The sequence below is a fragment of the Poecilia formosa genome, unplaced genomic scaffold (genome assembly GCF_000485575.1).
Source record: "Poecilia formosa unplaced genomic scaffold, Poecilia_formosa-5.1.2 Scaffold366, whole genome shotgun sequence".
NCBI classification, from domain to species: domain Eukaryota; kingdom Metazoa; phylum Chordata; class Actinopteri; order Cyprinodontiformes; family Poeciliidae; genus Poecilia; species Poecilia formosa.
In genome coordinates this window covers 94094-116148 of record NW_006800305.1, presented here as the reverse complement: position 1 = coordinate 116148, position 22055 = coordinate 94094, and the positions used below count along the sequence as shown (strand labels likewise).

At 40.8% G+C, this 22055-nt stretch overlaps 1 protein-coding gene across 2 annotated transcripts in view; it reads left to right on the top strand.

The window, feature by feature from the left end:
• Positions 1–22055, top strand: part of satb1b (SATB homeobox 1b) — a 74652-nt gene that overhangs the window by 37114 nt on the left and 15483 nt on the right. For both annotated transcript variants that reach the window (XM_007574979.2, XM_007574977.2), the window contains 4 exons: positions 2131–2624; positions 3911–4123; positions 9219–9290; positions 10746–10901. In XM_007574979.2, coding sequence (XP_007575041.1) covers positions 2131–2624; positions 3911–4123; positions 9219–9290; positions 10746–10901 — 935 coding nt within the window. The remainder of the gene's footprint in view (positions 1–2130; positions 2625–3910; positions 4124–9218; positions 9291–10745; positions 10902–22055) is intronic.

Here is a 22055-nt window from a genome sequence, read left to right as displayed (position 1 = left end):
AGAGCAAGCACCTCAGACACGATTATCAATATTTTTTTGGAAAACGGCCATGCAGATAATCTTCCATCTGCTGAAACATTTTGCTCTATCAAAGGAGGGGGAAAAATATCCAAATCTTTAACATTAATCCCATACGATGTGGAGGCCGCAGCCCACTTCCGAGGAGTTAGCATCGCCGCGCGGATGAATCCTTGAATGCTTCCCCCTCACTCGTTCGGCACAGAAGATGAGAAAAAAAATCCTCTGCAACCTAAAAACTATTCCAGCTGCTTATTCACTTCTCTGTGGGTAGCACTTTGAATGTTAAATCATTGTTTTCATCCTCTTAGCACATCATTTAAACAAGTCTTAAAATATTCCCCAGCAGCCATTATGGACTTAAAGATTCCCGAAAGAAGAGACACCACAGAAATCTCCGAAAATGCCTTCAAATGACAGCGAAAACATTTAATTTCGGTTCACTTAAACGGTGGAAGGTGAAGATCATTAAAACGAGGTGGTTTCTACATGCACTGATGTTTATTCTGTCTCTGTTTTTCACATTTATATTTACACCATCCATCCCTAAAATTGTCACATTGGCCAGCGTGTGTTCCTTATTTTAGAATTAAGCATGCATTTACAACATAAATCCCAGTCAGACACACACATGCTCCACTGTCTGTGTGCGATCTCTCTTTTTTTTTTTTCCACGAGGCCAAACACATTCTGAACTTAATTCTGAAGGCATGAGACACACAGGTCAAACACAATGAGGCTCTTTTATCAGCGGTTGCATCTTTTTCTTTTTAAGCTGGATAACCAGCTGTGGCATATCCACTCGTCGATGAAGAGCCCTTTGAAGGGGAAAAAAAACAAAAAAACACAGACTTACTGTATCTTTTGGTTGGTATTTTGGTTTTAACAGTTTTCTTTTCAAAGCTCCTGATTGTATTGCCTCCCCATAAAGAGCAAAACCAAGAATGTTAACGATCAGCCGAGCTTTGACCCCAGGCAATAATTTGATCCGGTGCAGACCAGGTCTGTTTGTTTCCCCGGATTAGAATCTATGGTTATAGTTAGAGATGTAATAATCCGGATTTTACAGACTGAAACTGATTTTTGCTTCTTTTTTTTTTTTAAAGGTTTGACCTGCTGATTCTCTTAAAAAACATAAAACTAGTTTGTTTAAGCTTGTTTTTCCTGTCATGCTTACAAATAAAAACACAAAATAGTTATATGAATCATTTTGAATTGATTGTTGAAATAATCGTCAACTAATTTAGTAATCGATTAATTTTTAAATGGGACATACACTGTAAAAAAAAAAAAAAGACCTGTTGCTGAAAGAACATCTAGTTCAAAGCAAAAATCTATACGTTTTGCAATTATTAAAAAAAACAAACTTTTGTAAAAATGTTCTAAACAAAACTCCTCAAGTAGTCTGGTTCAAATTCTGTAAAGATAAAATACCTCCTAAAAAAAATCTCCCTACTCAGTTATTAACTGGTTAATCTAAAGAATAGATCTGCACTGCATTGATAAGTCAAGAAGAAGGGCTGAGCTTCTACATGTTGATGTTAGAAATATTATTTTAGCTCTTTTGCACCAAATGAATGAAATGTTTCTGCATTTTAGGCAAGAAAATTTTTATTTTCTTACTTGAAAAAGGAATTAAATTGTCCATTTGCATCTTTCAATGTATTTCTAATATTTAAAAAAATATTTAATGGTTAAATCAACAGAATGTGCCTCTTTGATAGAATAATCATAATTGATAGAATAATAATATACTGATATAATAGTTATTTGCAACCCTACACAGAATAAGACAAAAGTGACAAGTAAACTTTTCAGCTTGTTTTAAATCAGTAATTTCTTAATATTGATGAAAACATTAAAAAGTTATGCTAGATATGTAGTGCTCAGTTGATCAAGAGGTTTAATCAAATTAATCACACACTGGCGCTGTGATTAACCACTGTGAAATATAAATAAGAACATTGTTCATATTTACATTTCAGGAATGGCGTTTTGGGTTTTTATCCGATGAATCAATCAGTCGCCAGAATAATCGATTACTAAAAAGTCCTTAGTTGCAGCCGTAATGATGAGTTTGGCTTGTGTTTTCTATTTCCCTTCTTTCTCCAGCGGAGATGGACAGCCTGTCGGATCTGTCCCCTCCCGGCTCCAACCACAACCACAACCACCTGGGTTTCTCCCAGCAGCAGCCCATCCCTGGCAGCACCGCAGAGCAGACGCCGTCTTCACCGGTGCCGCCGTTGCCGCACGCTCCCCCGCACAGCGGCCAAACGGGCGGCCGGCAGCCGCAGCTCCCCGGCCTGCACCATCCGGGGTTGGTGTCCACGCCCATCAGCCCCCAGCTGGTGAACCAGCAGCTCGTGATGGCGCAGATCCTCAACCAGCAGTACGCGGTGAACCGGCTGCTGGCGCAGCAGTCGTTGTCGCAGCAGTACCTCAACCACCCGCCTGTGAACCGCAACTCCCACACCAAGCCGCTGGAGCCTCAGGTGGGCTCCAACACGGAGGTTTCCTCTGAGATCTACCAGTGGGTGAGGGACGAGCTGAAGCGGGCCGGCATCTCGCAGGCCGTCTTTGCCCGGGTGGCCTTCAACAGAACCCAGGTGAGGACAAAACCCAGAATTTACTAGATTATCACGCAAGTTGGTCTGTTTTCTATGCGTCCTGTTGGTTACGTTGGGGCTGAAATGATTAATCCGATTAATCGTGTTTGATCAGTTATTTGAATATTTTAGTAATCGATTAATTGTTATCTGGAGTAAAACCTCTAAAACAAAGAAACAGAGCCATCAAATGATTTCAACTTCATAAACACAGTTCAACAACTTCAGTCTCCTGACATTAGTGACTTAATTTAATGGCAACTTTAGAAAATGATCATCCGTCTTGCCTTGACTTGTGCTCAGTTTCTCCTCCTGGCAATAATCTGCTGTTGATAACACATCATCCAAACTATTCCTTCAATTTGTCTTTGCTTTGAAGGTGTTGCATATAACGGGGAGCATTAAGTCGACTGATAACGATCAAGCTGAACGTACAGCGCTCACTTTAAAAAGTCACATGGGAGAGAAAGACAGTGGTGTTTTTGTACAGTTCAGGAAGCTTCCTCTCAGTCTTATCTGTGTCTGATATGAGGAATTAGCCAGATAGTGCGCCTGTAGAGGATAATTTATTAGGTTTGTGGTTTCCCAAAAAAAAAAAATGCAGAGAAAAAGGAGGAGGTTGTAGGTTGTGTTGCATCAGACTAGAGGGGGTTTTGTAACAGAAAGGAAACCGATTGGCTAGTCTGGATCAATGCATTCACAGTGAAATATTGAAAACATGAGGCGTGTCTCGTCTGTTTTTTTTTTTTTATTTAGCTGTTAGACATCTCTGGTTAGTCCAAGAGGACTTAAATACTCAAAAAAACAAACAAAAAAAACGAGTATGTTTCCCCATCACCTTGTTTTATTACCAAATCACATCTATTGATGGTGAGAGAAGCACAGCGTCGGTTTGCACAGTGTGTGGCCAGGAGCTGATGAAAAGGCCCAATCACACATCACCGATAATGGAGTCATCGCTGTCTCATAATGATGGAATTGAGCACTATTGAAAAGTAAACAGAGGATACACTGATTGCCCGCTGAACAAGGCGAATAGCTGAGCTCTTATCAAAGGCAACCTGAAAAAAAAAAATGTGCAAAATTACACGTATTATACACACGAGTTCCAGTGAAGTGTTTTTGTGGTGCGTAAATGGACAGACGAAGCTGAAAAGGAATCGAGGTTTTCTTTGATATGAATAAAAACTGGTGTCTGCAGAAAAAAGCTACTTTGCTGTTTCTCTTAAGAATAAAAAACATACATTTTTAACCGTGGGTGTTTTTTTTGTTTTTTTTTTTTTCAGGGCTTGCTGTCTGAGATCCTGCGTAAGGAAGAAGACCCCAAGACGGCGTCCCAGTCCCTGCTGGTCAACCTGCGCGCCATGCAGAACTTCCTGCAGCTTCCGGAGGCCGAGCGCGACCGCATCTATCAGGAGGAGAGGGAGCGGAGCCTCACGGCCGCATCCGCCATGGGCTCCACTCCCCTCATCAGCACGCCGACCAGCCGGCCCGTTCAGGTACCGGACTCTGTCCTGCTGGCTTCCCCACTGTCACGACTGGACCAGACACAGACGCACACCTGCGGTTTTTGTTAAAGTTTCATACGTTTTTTTATTGAAAGAAACTGATTTGGAAAAATTTTCTTTTGCCTGATTTTGTTATTTTTTTGTTGCTTAAATTATTTATTTTCATTTTGGTCCTTAAAATACCAAAATTTTCACTTAAATTTATGTTTTAATCCGTTTGATGATGTAATTTTTAAATATTAATGATTGATTATTTCATCATTTACTTGAGTCGACTTTTTACCAAATACAGAAAATTTTCCGGTGGCTCTGTTGTGTCTGGACAGAAAATCGTGAACATAGCATTCCTTCAGAGTCTGGAAAAGTCTGTAAAGTTGGGAATTTTATTGATTATTGGAAAAAAAATTGTTTCCAGCGTTGATTTTATGTCTGCCCAATAGGATTGGGTGATACGGTTTAAAATTTTATCACGATATTTTGTGGTACTATTGTGGTGATAAGAACTATTTACTTCTCCTTTTTAGGTAACTTTATGGCAATTATAGACCCACAAACATAAATACTCGTCCTGAATAATGAGCTTCTTTACGACACAAGTAGCTTAAATAATTTTTATTTTTATTGTTAATATGCACACTGTAACTGCATTTAATAATTGAACAAACAGTGGAGAAAAATATTGACTACAATTCCAACAATACGAGCAGTTTTAAGTATTTTTAAACATTATTTATTGTGACAACAATAAATCATGATCAGAAATTTATCACAGTAAATGATACGCGATAAACGATACGATAAATGCCCGCCCATAACGTCCAACCATAAATTCACAGTGAATTTTTTAAATCTACACATTAAAAGGTGGTCAAAAAAAGAAAAGAACTGACATGAAAAATCCTTGGGATTCCTTTTCTATTAATGCTTCAGCGGCTTTGTCAGCTAATGTTTGTGGCTGTGGAGATGAGAGCAGAGGAAGCTGCCAGAAAAAGGCCAGCATGGAAAACAAAGGCCAGATGTTGGCCTGGAGGGAAGCTGCAGCAGTAAGCCTCCTCACGTCAACTATCAGCGCTCGGATGAACAGTAAAACCTCCTTCGGCCAAATCCAAGTCAGAGAGGAGTTATTTTATATCAGAACATAAGAAAATTACTGTGATTAATAAAGTCATGGAGCAACAAGTATAGTGGTAATATTAAGTTGAGAATTTTTGTATTTATTCCAACTCAGAATGTTTTTCTTGTTTGCTTTGTTTAGTTAGACAGCATTTAAGCATCTACTATCTGTCCTATCTTTTTAAATCTAACTGATAGTTAATGACAGTGTTGGTTTAAATTGAACCAACCTGGCTGTCAAACTGTGCAGACCTTTTAGTCCAGGTTCAGAGTAGATGGTCTACCGCTGCTGCCACCGTCCCACTCCTCCACGCTCCACCCAGGATCGCATTATTTAAACCTTTAAGCTGTCTGTTTTGATATATTATTACTGTTTAATGTAGGCGTCTTCTTGCAGTCAGTGATGAGGAAAGGTATGCAGAGTTGTGGGGGGGCCGTTTGCTTTATTATCATAAACCAAATCCAGACATGTACGATGAACGTTCCCCCATAAATTCTAGTGCATTAAGTGGTTATCCATTAGGCTGCACATTTTTATTGTACAAACACTGACTACTTTTGTGCTTATTAGCACACTCAGTTTTTCTTGCAAGTATGCATCCAGTTTCCACCCAGAGATGTTTTCTTAACATCGAACACTTGACTGAAACTTTAGATGACTGATTTTCCTTTACCTTCTTTCTGCATGCAAATCAGCTCCGCATCTTCCCCGCCCTCACCACTCAGGTGAAAATCAGGCACAAATGATGGAGGAAGTAAAAAAAACCTGTGCTAATTTTGACCTTTTGCCGTGCATTAGACGGCGCTTGCTAAGAAAAAAATTTGGTTTCCCTCAGTGATGACAAGCTCCGTGAAAGATCAAACATCGTTTAGTCGGTGCCTCTCTCCAAATCCCTGCATGCCACACCACAACTCTGTACCCTCTCTTAGAGTCAGTGTCCTTTATGAGAGACGTATGTGGCAACTTTCTACCACTTAAGAGCATTTGATGCGCGGTCAGCTGCGTCTGGGAGGTGGCGGGGGCAGACAAAGGCGTCCTCTGTCCTGTCTGTGAAGAATATTTGGCTTTTATTCAGGTGAAAGGGGGGAAAGTAAGAAGGACAAAGGCCCTTCCATCTCCAAAATCAAGCCCCCTCTCCTTTTAAGTGCTCTGCTTGCTAGTAAAGAGAGTAGGACTTTAGAGCAGAAGCACTCAAGCAGTTCACATTAATACACTGAGCAGCTGTCTGAATTCAGAGCAGTGCATCAGAGCCAAATAATGAATCTTTGCACAACAATTTATTGAAGTGAAAATGTAAAAAACAAAGTCTGCTGCAAAGTGTTCTGCGCACATGAAACCAGATTCTTAAAACCAGAAGTAGCTTTGCAGAGTTATCAGTCGAGACAAAGACACTTTGAAACTTTGAACTAATTCTGTCCAGCTAATTAGAGGAAATCAACTCATATCCTACAAAAAAAAGTCTGTGAATAACTCAGGCAAAGCAACATTTAGGTCTGATCATTCACGACTTATTAATTTCCTGTTGGCGTAATCTTCCCTCCAAAAAAGGCTTCTAAACTTGTTCAGTTGTGCTTATTTGTTAAATAACTTTTAACAACTAAAATTACACATTTACTTTATTTATTTTAGATGCTGTAGTTTTAAAGTCCATTAAATTGGCGATAAAAATAATTTCTAAAAACCGATCCAGGGGAGTCATACCATGAATATAAAGTATACCAGTCGTAACTGCTCTGCATATCAAGATGTTGATTTTAGGTCATATCACATTTCTTCCGTCTCCCAGCAACCAGCACAGCCAAGCCTAGGCTAGGCAATTTGGAGGTGTGCGTAACCCTGCACATTCATTATTGAATTTAGAGCAGCTGTTCAATAATGTTATTGATCTTTGTGCTAATACTGCTAAAAATTACCTGCTAAGTGTTGTTACTTTATATAAATTAGCTTAAAAGCCTTTTCTGCATGTCAGTTCAGTTTGTAACAGGTTGGGCGATAAATCGATTTTATTGATTCATCAAATGTTTGGTTTTTGAAAAATCCAGATTTTTTTGTTCACCAATGCACTCCAAGCCCAAAGCCGCCATCTTGCTTGACAAGCATGTTTGGATTTGGACTTTGAATTCAGGTTACGTTTACGAACAGGGCAGTTATTTTATTTTTTAAACTATGAGGAAAAAGTAACAAAATTACAACAATAAAGTGGTAATTTTAGGAAAATGAAGCAGTAACTTCAACACATAACATAACAAAAAATTCAAATGAGGAATGTTGAGCATCTTGTGAAGCTATATTATGGTTTAAGTCTATAAATAATCTATAAATAAGGAAATACTGCATCTTTTAACACAACTGCATCGGATTATTATCAGTAGCAGGACTTTGAAATGATTATGCGAACAACTGAATGCATTTCAAAGATTTTGATAACTCTATAAAAGCTTTTTGTCTCATTAAAGTGACTTTTTTTGTCATTTTAAGATGTGCTTTGGGTAAAATTGTGTTTTTATTCTGCTAATATTACAACTATTTTTCTTGCAATTAAACGATGGAAAAAGTCCTGCTCAAAGCAGAGATGATAAAAGCCACTTTTTGAAAATATTTTCAGAAAGTGAAAAGAAAGTGAGAAAAAAAAGAATAAAATTTAATTTAATCTGGTGTGAAAAAATTGGAGATGTTATTTTTAAGTTATATCTCCCAGCCCTGGTTTGTAAAAACAGAGGTAGATCTGCAGTAAGAGTAAAGACAAAGACCAAAACAAGTTCAGAGTTTAAAGAAAACCAATTCCCATCCAACCAGAAACTCGACGAAAACACAAAAACAGCTACTTGGTTGTAAATCTGCAGTGTTAACAGTCAGGACAATGAATTAAAAAAAAACAAAAAAAGTTCAAAGCATCTGGTTTGTGATTCTTATTCAAACAGCTCTCAGAATACTGTTGACACATCAGCCCGATCGCTCCAGGGGTTGTATACTTCCCCCACGTGACTTCAGCGCGCAGACATTCATCATACAGAGCCGCTCCTGCGCGAGGCAGTTCTCGCGCACGGCCGCAGACGCAGGTTCACTCGCTCGCTCGCTTGCTCGCTCCGCGCACCCTGGCCATCTGCCAGCCTCTCTCCGGTGGAGCAATGCGGTGTGAATTCACGCACATAAATCAGCCAAGGTGGCAATTGAGCCAGAGACAGAGGAGGCTTTTTATTGGCCTCATAAAAACAGATGCAGAGGTATGTTTCTCTCATGTGTGCTGACGCCTCGGCTCGGCTCCCCCACAGCCAGTCGCTGCACGTCCAGGCCTCGACAATTTGTTTGACACGGTATCGTCCCGCTCAGACTGACGAGCTCCGCGTCGAGCTGTCGTAAAAGAAGATAAAAGAGGCAGGGATGCCCAGACATTCCATCTCCACCACAAATTTCAGGATTCTGGGATTGTTGTTAACACATCAGGCTCGTATTAGGCAGCTAGACAAATACTTGAATATATATGTTTTTGATCCCAGCCTCTTATTTGGTAGGAGTTGTTCGCTGTTGGTGTTATTATAATTTATTTGAATGCCATTCACTTGCACTCATACCCAGCCCTGTGCATTCCTCCTTTCAAAAGCCTCGTATGGAATGATTCATATGCTAATGATTCTTGGGTAATGCTTTTATTAGGATGCTTGTTACCTTGTCAAAGGATTTTTGTCAAGATGCAACAAGCCGCTGATTAAAAATGATTTGATTTCACTTGACTTGCATTTGCTTTTTAATCACCAGCTCCACATAAGAATACTAACATTTCATACAACACATCAGAGTGGTTTTAAGCAAAGCAACAATCCAGCTCTCAGTGTGGGTGTAATCTACACTCCAATGTGTGTGTGTGTGTGTGTGTGTGTGTGTTGGTGCAGACAGATTTCTTTTTATTATTCCACATGTGAGCCTGAACAAACTTGGCCGTGTCTTTTTTTTTTTTGCTCTTGATGTTTTCAGCCTCGGAGGGAAGACTGCAACAGCGTGAGGCCGGAGGACTGGAATCCCCGGATCCCAGTGGGAATTTCACCTGTGAGCACACAGCGTCACCCACTCACCCCGACAACTGCAACACTGCAAAATGTGAACACACAATTACACCCACGGTCAAAGCACACACACACACACAACAGTTTCTGAGCAAAAGTATTTAGAAACACCAGCAAATATTACGCAGATATGTCAGAGTTTGATGGGTGTCACACTCAGTTGTCACAGTGTTAATAGTTCCAACGTATCAGCAGAGCCTCATGTAAACTCACAACACGACACCATATCACACTCCAAATTGCAAAAACTCAAAATCTTACCAAGATTGCAAATATCTCAGCACATTTGAAATAAAACAAAACTAACATACAAGTAACTTTTCAACAAGATATTTGAGCTGGCTTTAAGTCCTTTGTTTTTATATAAAAGTACTATTTCTACTGACAATATTTTATAATATAGCAAAACATTTTTCCCGTGTTATAAGTGAAATAATCGTCCAACAGAAAAGTAGTTTTTCATCAATGTCAAGGAATTAGTGACTTAAACCAAGCTCCTATTTCTTGCTGAAAAGTTACCTGTAAGTTAGTTTTCTTTTTATTCAAGTGATATTTGCATTAGAATCTGGACTAAAGATAAGTTTTTGTTTTTGCAGTGCATCCTTCACTCTACATCTGCTGGACTTCATGCACTGCTCTACACATGTCAAATCAAATTGAATACAGTTTCCCGTCCCTTAAATGTTTTTTTTTCTTTGCATTTTTCACGCTACAAACATAAACTTTTATGTATTTTATTGGGATTTTATGTGATAGAGTAACACCAGGTAGTGCATGGGTCAAACCCGAGGCTCGCAGGCCAAATCCAGCCCATCATAATCATTTCTGTGGTCCCCTAAACTCATTAAATTTTATGATAATACTGTGTTTATACATTATTTTATCAAAGTGTATAGGACCAATTTACCTTAATGTTAATATTTAGAAGTACTAATTGAAAAAAGTTAGAATATTTAATTATTAGTTAGTTCTATTGATACACTCTGCTTACAACCTTTGAGGAAATTCATGATCTTGAAACATGAAAATGAGTTTGACACTCTTGAAGTAGTGAAAAGATAATCATATTTATGGAGCAGTGGTACGATGAAATGCATTAAGATAAAACCATGAAAAATAAAGTATAAGGTTTGCTGTAAACATGCAATAGAAGAAGATCTGATAAAAATGTAACTTTCTGGGCCACATGCAAACCAATATTGCTGGAGGAAAATAAGCAACATCACCAATGCACTACTTTGTGTTGGTTTATAACATAAAATCTAAGTTCAAGAGGCGTTACTTGTAAGATATTAATGGTCAGCGTGTTTAAAGTGCCATCAGTCTAGACAAATAGACCTTTTAGCTCCATATACTTATATTTACCACAACAAAATAAAGTTTACATTTAAACATTTTTAGACGTCTGCATCAGGTTTATCTTGCGTTTCTTGTTCAGGTAAAACCGTCGCCTCTGCCGAGCGAGTGGAACGGCAAGACCGAGAACTGCATCTTGAACATCACCTCCACCATCTACGACGAGATCCAGCAGGAGATGAAGCGGGCCAAAGTGTCCCAGGCCCTGTTCGCCAAGGTGGCTGCGTCCAAGAGCCAGGTACCCAGACACACGGGAACCGTCGTGTTCGTCGTTTTATTCGTTAATCGTGTTCAGAGCAATTACAGCAGAAGGTTTTTCAGTAGCTGCCATTGTGTTACAGATGTGTGCAGAACTTTGTCGATACTCCACTAATGCTGAAAAAACACAATTTTTCAGTTCCTGTGTTTCCATTAAGTAAGAAACGTGAATGCATTTTTTTACCTGATGAGTCATCCTCCTTCTACTTCCTGCCATCTGTTTTGTCGTTTTCACCAGAAGTAGCACTAGTTTGTTGCTCACATGAAATAAGTGTTTTCATTACAGTTTTGCAAAATGCACAAATTTTGATACAGCCGAAAAACCCTAAAGAATGGGCGTGTTTACTTTACGTGAATTTATTTTCATAATTCCAGTTTGCACAATTTTATATGGTCAATGGAAACACAGATACTTATTTTACTTTATTTTAAAGTGTGTTAGCGAGTTTGCAGCCTGGCAAACAGCAGATGTGTTTCAAACTAAATAATCTTTATGTATCAAGTAGCAATTTAACTCTTTGCAAACATCTCTTTATAAAACATCCATGATAAAAACTCTCTCAGGTATTGAACTGTGTCACGTGAAGTTGGCCAGAAGTTTTAGGTGAAACGTGTTTGACTCCAGAACACGGCAGCAGTGAGATATCATCATCGTCGTCATCATCATCATCATCATGTCTTCTTTATTGTGGGTTTGGAGTTCAGCGGTTGACGTTGTTTCAACACCAAACAAACCTGTTTATATTAGCTCGGCGCAGTAAGATGATGATGAGGGGCCCCTGTCAGCTTCTCACAAAGCTCGAACAATACGAGCCTGTGTGTGCTGGAAACAGAGAAACAGACGAGGAGAAAACACACCAGCAGTTTAACTCTTTATTAAAAGCAATTAAAGCTGCGGCACCCAGGACTTAGCGGTAATGTGTGTGTCGCAGGCAGAGCTGGAGAGATTTCCACAATTGTGCCTGATGAGGAGGACGGGTGGGGAAATAGATCACCAAGGGCGGAATAATCTCGGAATATCTGCAAAGGCTTTATGTTTTTTTTCTTGCTGATTAGGATGATTATAGCCCCAGATAGCTTTGTTTTACCAAATTGCAGTTTGATGCACAAACCACTGTTTTTGTTAAAGAGTTCAAAGACTCCTTGGAAGGATGGAGAAAGAGAAAAGGCAGTCGCAGTATTAACTCGCTCCTGTCTCCTTCTCCCCAAATTGACGGCTTGTCTGGGAACCGATTTCCACCGTGCCCTCCCCGCCTCCCCTTCCGTCTCTCCGTCTTGCCCCTCTGCCTCCACCGTTCCCTCCGATTTCTGCCTCTTTTTCACGTTCCATTCATGGCAGGCGGGTGTGAATGTGAATTGAGCTGCAGATAAGAAGTGTGCTAATTATGCCTCTGAAAAGGGGCCTGTGAGAGCACTTATCTCTGGCTCCATCTCGTAATGGGCGCTTCCCGGGCAGCTGGTCTCCCCCCTTACCTCAGCAGCCGCCACAGCTCCCAGCAACCTTCAGACCAGTCGCTGCTCCAACCACAAACCTGCTCCCAAAGCTTACGCAGAGCTTCCACTGCAAATTCCTAATAGGTCCCACATTTGTTAGTCATTTTAATCCACTTCATAGACGGGTTCAAGTCGCGTCTTGTTATGTTGGAGATTCACTGATCAGGATTTTCCTTGTCGATCCAGGTTTCCAATTTTTTAAAGTCCTGACTCTTCGATTCAGATTTTAAATTTTAAATAAAACACTCAAGGAAAATATTTATGTTGTATTTACGATTGGTTAATTTATTTCGAATGTTGTTATTTTAATTTTCACATAAATCAACTCTTTTTTTTTTTATGTTTCCTGTGTGGCAGTGATAATTGTTGTCTGAGTGTCAAAGTGAAGCCCAACAGATTTACTTCCACAAGCAGAGGATTACTGCTTTCACCACGATGCTCCACTTCTTATGTATTTAAAACTTTATTAGGAATTTATTTGGATTTATTTCAGATATGATGATGGACACAGAGATGAAAGAGAAAGGTTGGGAAAACATTTTAAAGGAAATGAGATAAGAGTAGAGGAAAGAAAGAATTGCAGAAAGAACACAAGTCTGCCTCTAAACCTGCAGGAAGAGAAAAAACAAAACCTAGAAACGACAACTACAAACAAAATATACATGTATAATAATAATAATAATAATAATGGTCTTAACGTTCGTATCAAGCTTTTCCTGGCTGGTTCAGATTTTTGTTTGTTTTTTAAGAGACTGACTTGTCGATTCTGATTTTTAACGTTTAAACATTTGAGAAAAATGTTTATGCTGGAGGTTTTTTGAAATTTTCAGTTCTTGGTGAAATTATTCTTATAACATTTAACTAAGGATTTTTCATCTAATTTCTAGAGACAATTTCTTAGCGCACTTGAAATAAGATGAAACTAACTTACAAGTAAAATTTCTGTAAGATATAGGAGCTTGTTTTAAGTAAATAATTACTAAATGCTGATAAAAATATTATTTCATTTCTAAGATAGGAAAAATGTCTTGTTGTAAGTGAAATAATTTTCCAGTGGAACTACTACTTGACTGAGTTATTGACTTAAAACAAGCTGTACTGAAAAGTTACCTGTAAGTTAGTTTTGTCTTATTTCAAGTCTAAGATACTTGCACTAGAAACTAGATCAAAAAATGCCTGCTTGTGTTTTTGCAGTGTGCTGCAGAGTTAACGGTGTCTGAAATAAAAATGTTTCTTTATACAAGAGAGGTAGAACAGAATCCACCTTCCATTCATGCACAAAAAAAAACACGATTTTCTCAATAACTCGTATCAGGGAAGGCAAAACAAGTAAGCAATTAGCACCGACTCTGTGTCTGTTTAACCCTGCTACGCACTGCTGCCAACTCATCTCTCCTTGCTCACTTGAAAAGAGGTGTTAGTGGTAAAATCATCGCTCCTTCTGATTGGAGGATTTTGTTCCCCCCCCCCATTATGTGCGATATCAACGACGCCATCTTTATTGCCTTTTTTTGGTTCGTATGAAGCAAGTTGTCTTCGTTTACATTTCGCTGAGGTCAAGAGATGTTTGCAGGGAAAATATAACCCGAATGAAAGGCTCCTGCTAGCAGCGAGCATCGGGGTTGGTGATGGAGATGGAGGATGGGCTCGACTGGCAGGGTGCCCATATGGGGTCCAGGGAAATAATCGTTGGGGGAGGGTGACGAAGAGGCCTCATCGCCGAAGCTGGCACCGTCCTGTCAGTTCAGGCTCAGCTTTGGGAGGGTGGGGGTGTTTCAGAACAGAAAATCAGCTGACCAGCGCGTCAGTCCCATGTGTGCTGGGTGGGCGTTTCCCGGCAGCGGTATGTTTAGAAGAAGCGCTTGATTTATTCACAGACAAGTATTTGATAGAAACCAGAAGGAAACGCGGTCCGTTTTTTCATCCTGTGGCTCTGAAGATGGAGGAGTAGTAAACATTTACCTGATTGGTGCACGCTCTGCTCCACTGAGTGTGTGTATAGATCTGTGTGTGTGTTTCTTCTTCATCAGATATAGGTTTCTGTGCAGGCAGATTGAATGTGTGTGTTGTACGAGTGTGTTTGGGAGCTATCTGGAACACAGCCATGCTGTTCTCTCTTAGGGCTCGTAACCACAGCAGGCCTCTGCCAGACCCTAACAGCCCCCCTCCTCCTCCTCTTCTTCCTCCTCTCTCACGTATTCAGTGTTGCATTTCAATCACTCTTTTACTGCCACATATTCAGACGCAACTATAGAGCTGTGAATCTAACCTGAGCCGTGTTACTTTATCTGATTAAAGGTTGCGACTCGCACCCAGTCAATCTGGGAAAACGAGGAGAGACGCCGTGTCGATAGGAAATCAGAATCTGAATTAATCCATTTGCATTGAGCTCCGCGAGTCGTCCGAATCGGAGAAAATGATCCAGTGATGGCACAGACACATTTCATTTTAAAAAAAAAAAGGATGTTGTTAAGCAAAATTCACGTTTTCCATGTATTTGTACTTCCATTTTGGTTTCTCCTGCTTCTAAAAACAACCCAAGCGCTTAAAGTCGTTTTTTGGTAATAAGTTAATGGTTTTTGGTGTCTGGAAAATGAGCCGTTTCAAAAACCTTCGGAATGTAACATAGCCTAGAAACCCCGCGAAGGCTAGCCTGTTTCCTAGCAACCCCAGCGAAGCTCTAGCAAGTTTAATCTTTATACAATGGCTGTTGGAAAAGACAAGTGTTTTGTGGTCGACTTACTATCCAGAAACCACTTAATGCATTCTTGTTGGTTGTGCAGGAGGCTGTGCTTGTGCTTTTTAAAGATGTACAGATATATTTGAGCATCTGTTTTCAGCCATTTTCACATCCCAGTGTGACGTAGAGTTGGGGGGGGGCGTGGCCAGAAGTTACTTATTTGGATTTAAAGGATTTTAACCTGTTCAGGGAAGCATAATAAGTCTGTAAAGATGCTAGCTATGATTTGATCTCTGAACTGTTTTTGTTTATTTTCTTGGTGAAATGTCTGAAATACATTCAAATTATTACCTGATGCAGGAAAGCTGAACGAGTTTTTCAGTATGCTAAGAGGGGACCGGTTAGCCTGGCAGCTAATGTTTAGCTAAGCAATGGGAGGTTAGCTGCAGGGCGGTGTGGAGCGGTTCGGGGAGTTGGAGGGGCAGGAAGGGGGGCATTCCTTTGACTTGACTTTCGTGTCAAAACATTCCCGACACTTCCTGAGAGGAATCATGCGGTGGGTGGAATCAGAGCCCCCGCTGTCGCGAAACAAGCACCCTGGGAGCCCGGAGCACCGCGGGGCTCAAAGCCCTCCGACGACTCAATGACCAAAAGAGCGCAGATCGTCTTCAGCACCACCAGCGCCCTCCTTTTCCCATCATCATCATCATCCTCTCTCCATCTCTCTCCCTCACTCACTCACTCTCCCCTGGAAGAGGCTACGCTAATTAGCCAGGCTCTAATGAGACAGAATGGCACTGATCTGGTCCGCCGCTGCGCCACTGGAGGAGGGAGGTGGGCTGAGCAGGGGGGCTGATGCAGTGGGGGGGCGGAGGGTGGGAGAGAGGAGAGAGAGAGAGAGAGACAGAGAGAGAGAAGAGCGCGAGGAGGGGAGGGAGGTTGGTGTGTGCCATCTGTCACCCTGCACCCGCCTGGCACGGCGGTCCCTGGAGTCGTGGACGACGGAGGGGGGTTTGGGTGATGGCAGAGGGGGCGAGTGAGTGCCATGTTGGTCTTGAGATGCGGAGGTGGGTGGGTGGCGGGGGGGATGGGGGGCAGGTGGTGACATTGATAAGAGGAGGAAGGGAACTGGACGGAAAAACTGTGGAAGCTTGTCAGAAGTTACGGGAAGAGTCTGCGGCGTTGTCGTCATCGTTTTGGAATTTTTCCCTAAACGATTTTCCTCATTTTAATTTTTATTTTTTTTACCACAGCACAACCCATGCATGGACACACACATGCACACATTGCATGCATCACTCCGCTGCATCCAGTGGCGGCTTAACAAGCGAGGCAGATGGCTGACCTTTCTCAGTGTCTGTTTCTAGACGGTGGCTGCTCAGATGTTAGTCTGTTACTGAGAAGCCACTTTAAATCACGACTGGAGCCGGAAAAATGCACTGAAATGCAATCATCACTCCAAAATCAAAATGTACGGCGAAGTAGAAAGTCTGAATTTACATTTATTTCATTTAAAGAGGCAGCTGAAAACTTTATTGAAGATGAATGAAATTAAAACAATTCATCAGCCTTAACTCTAAACACTCACGGCACGTCACAGTGATTTACAGCTTAATATAGCAATTTATCCAAATATTAATGAAAAAGCAAATGATGAAGTCGGTGAGCTGCTTTCAGGATGCAGACTTCAGAAGAGCTTGTCTTGAAGGTGAATCCACTTTCTTCATGACTTAAGGGAAGACATCATGCGGTGCTCTACATTCAAGGGCATTTTGTTGCACAACAACAAAAATTTTAGCGGCGCTGGCATCCCGTACAATCAGTGGTCTAGGAAATCTGCCATAACGTTTCAATCGTGCAGAGGTTGTGTGCGTGAAGCAGGTTTGTCTGGGTTTTCCTTGCTACCACCATCGGCTATAGAGCTGCACGAAATCCGAAAAACATGCGCTATTGTTTGTGATGGTTCGCAATAAATAAAGAAATGCTTAACTCCGCAGTTAATGTCTGTTTGTGTTTGATTTTTTCGCGATTACAGACCCCGGCTAGTGAGTAGCATGGTGTTTATGTAATTATCTAATGCAACACAAGCAGTTCCTTGGAAAATAAATATTCCACACCAGGATGTTGCGAGGAAACGTCTGTGATTTATCTCGCAACCCAAGTCTTCTCTGATGTATGTGGAGTAGAGATGCACCGATATGAAATCTTGGTCAAAATCGAGATCCGATATTAATATCGGCTATCTGATATCAAATATTGTCAATGTTGGACGTCGATGATATTATATATATATTTCTTGACTGTTTCAACAGCTTTGAATAAAATTAAACATGTCCAGAAACAGACAAGATGGAAACAAATACTGGTTGTTCATATCGGTGTTGTTTCATTTACCAGACCGATACGGATATGTTAAAAAATGTCTAACCCTAATCCTTGCAAGGATTTTCCCTGACCATGATGCAATCGTTTAGGGGGAAATGGAAAAGCAAACCTGTGCTGAGAAAAACATGGATCGATTACAATAAATATCTTCATTGCCATATTGAACAATAATATCTTGTTCAAATTTTGTGCAGCCCTACTACAAACTTTTATCCTTGTTTGAAGCTTTCGGTGTAAAAATACACCAAACAAACTCTAAAGTTGCCTGTAAAGATGCGCTTAGCTTCCCCGCCTGTGTGGCTCCTCCGCACATCGCACGTCTCAAATTAGGCAGATCAGAGCCGACGCTCCGGAGCCCCGGGGGTCGAAAAGGCCCGTGACTGTTTATTAATTGATTTATTTATTTATCTCCCGTGCCTGCTTGGTTATTAGGTTGCCATGGGAAACAGGCAGGGCCAGATCGCCTCTATTATTAAGGACACAAATTTCTTGATCTGGAGACCCAGCTGTCTGAATAATTAATTTAGCTCATGAGTTATCTCACAAACGGTGAGTCGCCCCCCTGAAATGTGTCTTTCTCTTATTGTTTAATGGACAGAGGAATTCCCAGCAGCCTTTATCTGACTGTTTAGCACCGGGCCGCACTGAGCATGCTCAGAGCACTTTGCATCTCTCTTTCAATCTCTCTCACTTACGCCTTACATGCCACCTCTCACCCCATCTGTCTCCCAGCCGCTACAGCTCCCTCACGGTTCCTCGCTTTCCTCCTACCCTCCAGCCTAAGCCGGGAATCTGTCGGGACGCTTCGTCATCACCTTTCACGTGTTTAATGAACGTTCTCCAGCTTTTGGCCGCTCTAGTTCAGGACTAATTCCTCGAGCCGTCTCTGGCTCTGACCGAATCTGCTCCCGCTCCTGTGCCAGGTGTGGCGTTTTCCTCGTTTCGTCTTCCCTGCAAATGCGAGCTATCTAACCCACTCCCACTGTCTCCACTTCTTTCTCCTGACAGACCACACAGGGCTTGTTCTGAGGCCCATTCTCACTAATCTGATCAGGCAGGCAAATACGCCGGGAAAAGCGCTTTAATGATCCCCCTAATTACCTCAAGTCAATACCAACTGTATTATTAGACTCGGGGAAAATATTCCATTAGGGTGCCCCCCGTGGGAGTCCCCCCTGTGCGCGCCGATGTCACGCGCCGCGCGCCCCCTACGCTTGTAATTAATTTTATTTACACACGCAGGAATGCACAAGGTCGCACCTGCAGCCTGGAGCCGCCCGACTCGGCCCGCCTAATCAGATCTGTCATAATTACCATTCTGCATGCTTCTGACACACGCCGGGAAATATTTCAATTTAACTACAGCCACCAGCTCCGGCAGATGCAGCCTGAGAGAGAGTGTGTGTGTGTGTGTGTGTGTGTGTGAAAGAGTGCAGTGAAATTGCATGGAGAGATATTAGGATCTATCCAAGTCCTCATCCTGCTTATGTGCACTTGGTTTCACTCACATTATTCTTCCTCCTGATGTATTTCATGATCTCCACATCACTGTTTCTGCCTTGCACTCATCTCTTCTTTACCTGTATTGTGTCGGGATTTTACGTCATAATCCAACACTCACTAGGATACTCTCTGCACTGCAAAAACACAAAACCTTACCAATCTAGTTTCTAGTTCAAATATCTCAGTTCACTTTAAATAAGGCAAAACTAACTTAAGAGCAACTTTTCAGCAAGAAATTCTAACAGTGTTGTTATAAGTGAAAAGAAGTACTTTTTTTATCAATATCAAGGAATTATTGATTTAAAACAATCTCCTACATCTTGCTGAAAAGTTACTTAAATTAGTTTTGTCTGATTTCAGGTGTACTAAGATATCTGCACTAGAAACTAGTCAAAAATAATTCTTAATATTTTGTGTTTTTTGCAGTGTAAAACATTTTTTTCAGTATTTTTTTCTCAATCTTTCCTCTGTTTCTGCTGAGCACAGCATGATGCTTCCACCACCAAGTTATACCATGCAGATTGAATTACCAGGGTTCATTTTCTGCCACTCATTGGATCTTGCATTCATTTCTTTCAACATTATGTTTCTTCTCTGTACATAAAATCCTGATTTGTGAAGTGAACAGATTCTCCCTCCTGAGCTGCTGATCTCTGCAGCTCCTCCAGAGCCACCATGAGCGTTTGTGTCTTTGTATTTTATGTTTATGGATGAATCGGATTTCTGTGAGGTGTCCAGAGCTTAGCATGTTGTTTTAGAAACTAATCCTGCAGACGTTTCTGCTCCGTTCATTGGTTTTCATTCACAGAACTGAGATTAAAATACACACATTTACTAATAAGGTAGCATGTGAGGGATATTTGTAATTTATAAAACATATGTTTTTCTTTCCTACTTACAATTTTGTAGCATAAGAATATTAATAAAAACATTAAATTGTGTAGTTTGTAAAATGAAAACAGGTTTATGGAGTGTGAAATATTCTGCAAAATCTTAATATTATTGAAGCAGAGTGAAAAAAGCATATTCTAAACTCAAGGTAGATTACTTTAATGATGGTTAGTAATTGCATCAAACTGACAAACTTATTTTAACTCTCTTTTTTTAGGCTGAATATTTAGTTCGATTAGTATCAGAGGAAAACTTGTAGACCAATTAAATGACTTATTCAACTGACAGAGACAATTTGCAAGTTCTCTGCTATTTCAATCTCTAATTCAATAAGATCAGTCATGATTTATCAGCTTAATTATCCTTTGATATTAGCAATTAAACCCCAGCTTTGAATTAAATCTCAATCAAGCTCTTATAATTGATGGAATCAGACTCTATGTAGGTGCTCTACGTGATTGTGTGTGTGTGTGTGTTTGGGATGGGAGCTGTGGTTTCTGTTTGTCTGCTGTTCATCCTCGCCTTGTTTGTTATCTGGTGCGTGCGCGTTCAGCCTCCATCTGCCTCATCAGTATTGAATAGAAAAGATGATAAACAAGAGGTAAATTTGCGGTGGGAGAGCCGTGTTTGAACACTCAAACACTGGCTGCGCAGGCAGTGCTCGTACCCAAATATCAGCCCACCACCAGGCTAAACTGGATTATGGTGCAATTTCAACAATATTAGTATCTGAAACAAAGAGGCACGTGTGCTAAAGCTCCATTGGTGACTCATTTTTCAGCCATTTTGTGTACATGATCCATCTGGAGTGCTGCGTTGGGACAGAAAAACCTTCACTGATTTTATATGGACTCATATTAAAGGTGAAACTTACTAAAAATGTTCCTTCTCATATCTGAACTTTGGAAAAAAAAAAAATCCTCCAGAGGATGTATTTTTTCTGCTAGCTACTAGCGTTTAGTTTCATATTAGTCCTGCAACACAAATACACTCTGGGGAACTCCCAAGTTTTGGTATTGTTACAGCACGATGTGCAGCTGTGGAGGAAGAAATAAATAAATAAATCTGTTTGCAAACCACACAGATGTTTAATGCGCTCCGTTTTAGATGGAATGGTCATTTGCCTTTGGTTATTCTTTCTTTGCTCCATCTGCCTCTATTTGCCTGCTCGAAAATTCCCCAAACGCCCAACTGAGTCGGCAGCCATGACGTAAACGGCCACACAGAGCCGGTCCACATTGTTTCTGGGCGCTGGCTCTGACACAGAGGGGGCCCGGTTTCCTGCGTGCTCACATCTCGCTCCCCTCCGCACAATGCGCGTCGCGCTAGCCGTCAATCTGTTAACGCTGACAAGTCGCCTTATTGTATCCACAGAGGTTGCGACCTCTTTCAGAAAACGCTCACTGTCTGGCTAAGACCTCTCCGTGTCGCAGCTCCAACAGAGATTTAGTGTTTGGCATGAAGGATTCAGACCGACGCTGACAGAAAGAACAGAGAAGGATGGTGGCACAGTCTGGCTGCCGCAATCTGGAACGCCGGCACTGAAAACAGACATCAGAGTTATGTTTAGGTCACTTTATGATGGGAAACATTTTTAAAGGGGAAAATCTGGAATGATTCGGGTGGCTGTAAAGAAGGCCTAGCCATCATTTAACAAGGTTACCATTTGTCAGCTTTATTAGTTTGTTCTCAAGTTTGCTGAACAGAGCTGTAATCAGATGGTGGTTATGAGAAATTATGCAGAGAATAATAAAACTCTTTGATCACTCAGTCTGCTTTAGAAAATGGCATTTTTTTTTCCAAGTACTCCATTTCGCCATTTTTTTCTTTGCCTCCATGACAACGAAACATATCCAGTATTTCTTCCAATGAGGTAAAGTTGCAGCTCCTGCGGTGACCTTTAGCAAAGACTTCATCGTGGTGTAGAGAACTGCGATGAAGTCACAAAAACCTCTTCAAAAAATAAAAAAAAACAACTAGTGGCATCTGTTGAAGCTTCAGCAGCAGGTTAAAAGAGAGGCCAGTACTGTTGACAGGTTTCAGTTCAGCAAAAACAATGTTTATTTAAAGGAGCTTTTAAAAACACTAAAAACTAAAGTTTGCATTCACTAAAATGCGTAAATGCTGCAAGCATTATCGTGATTATTTGAATATTTTATGCAATCAATTTATAGGTATTGG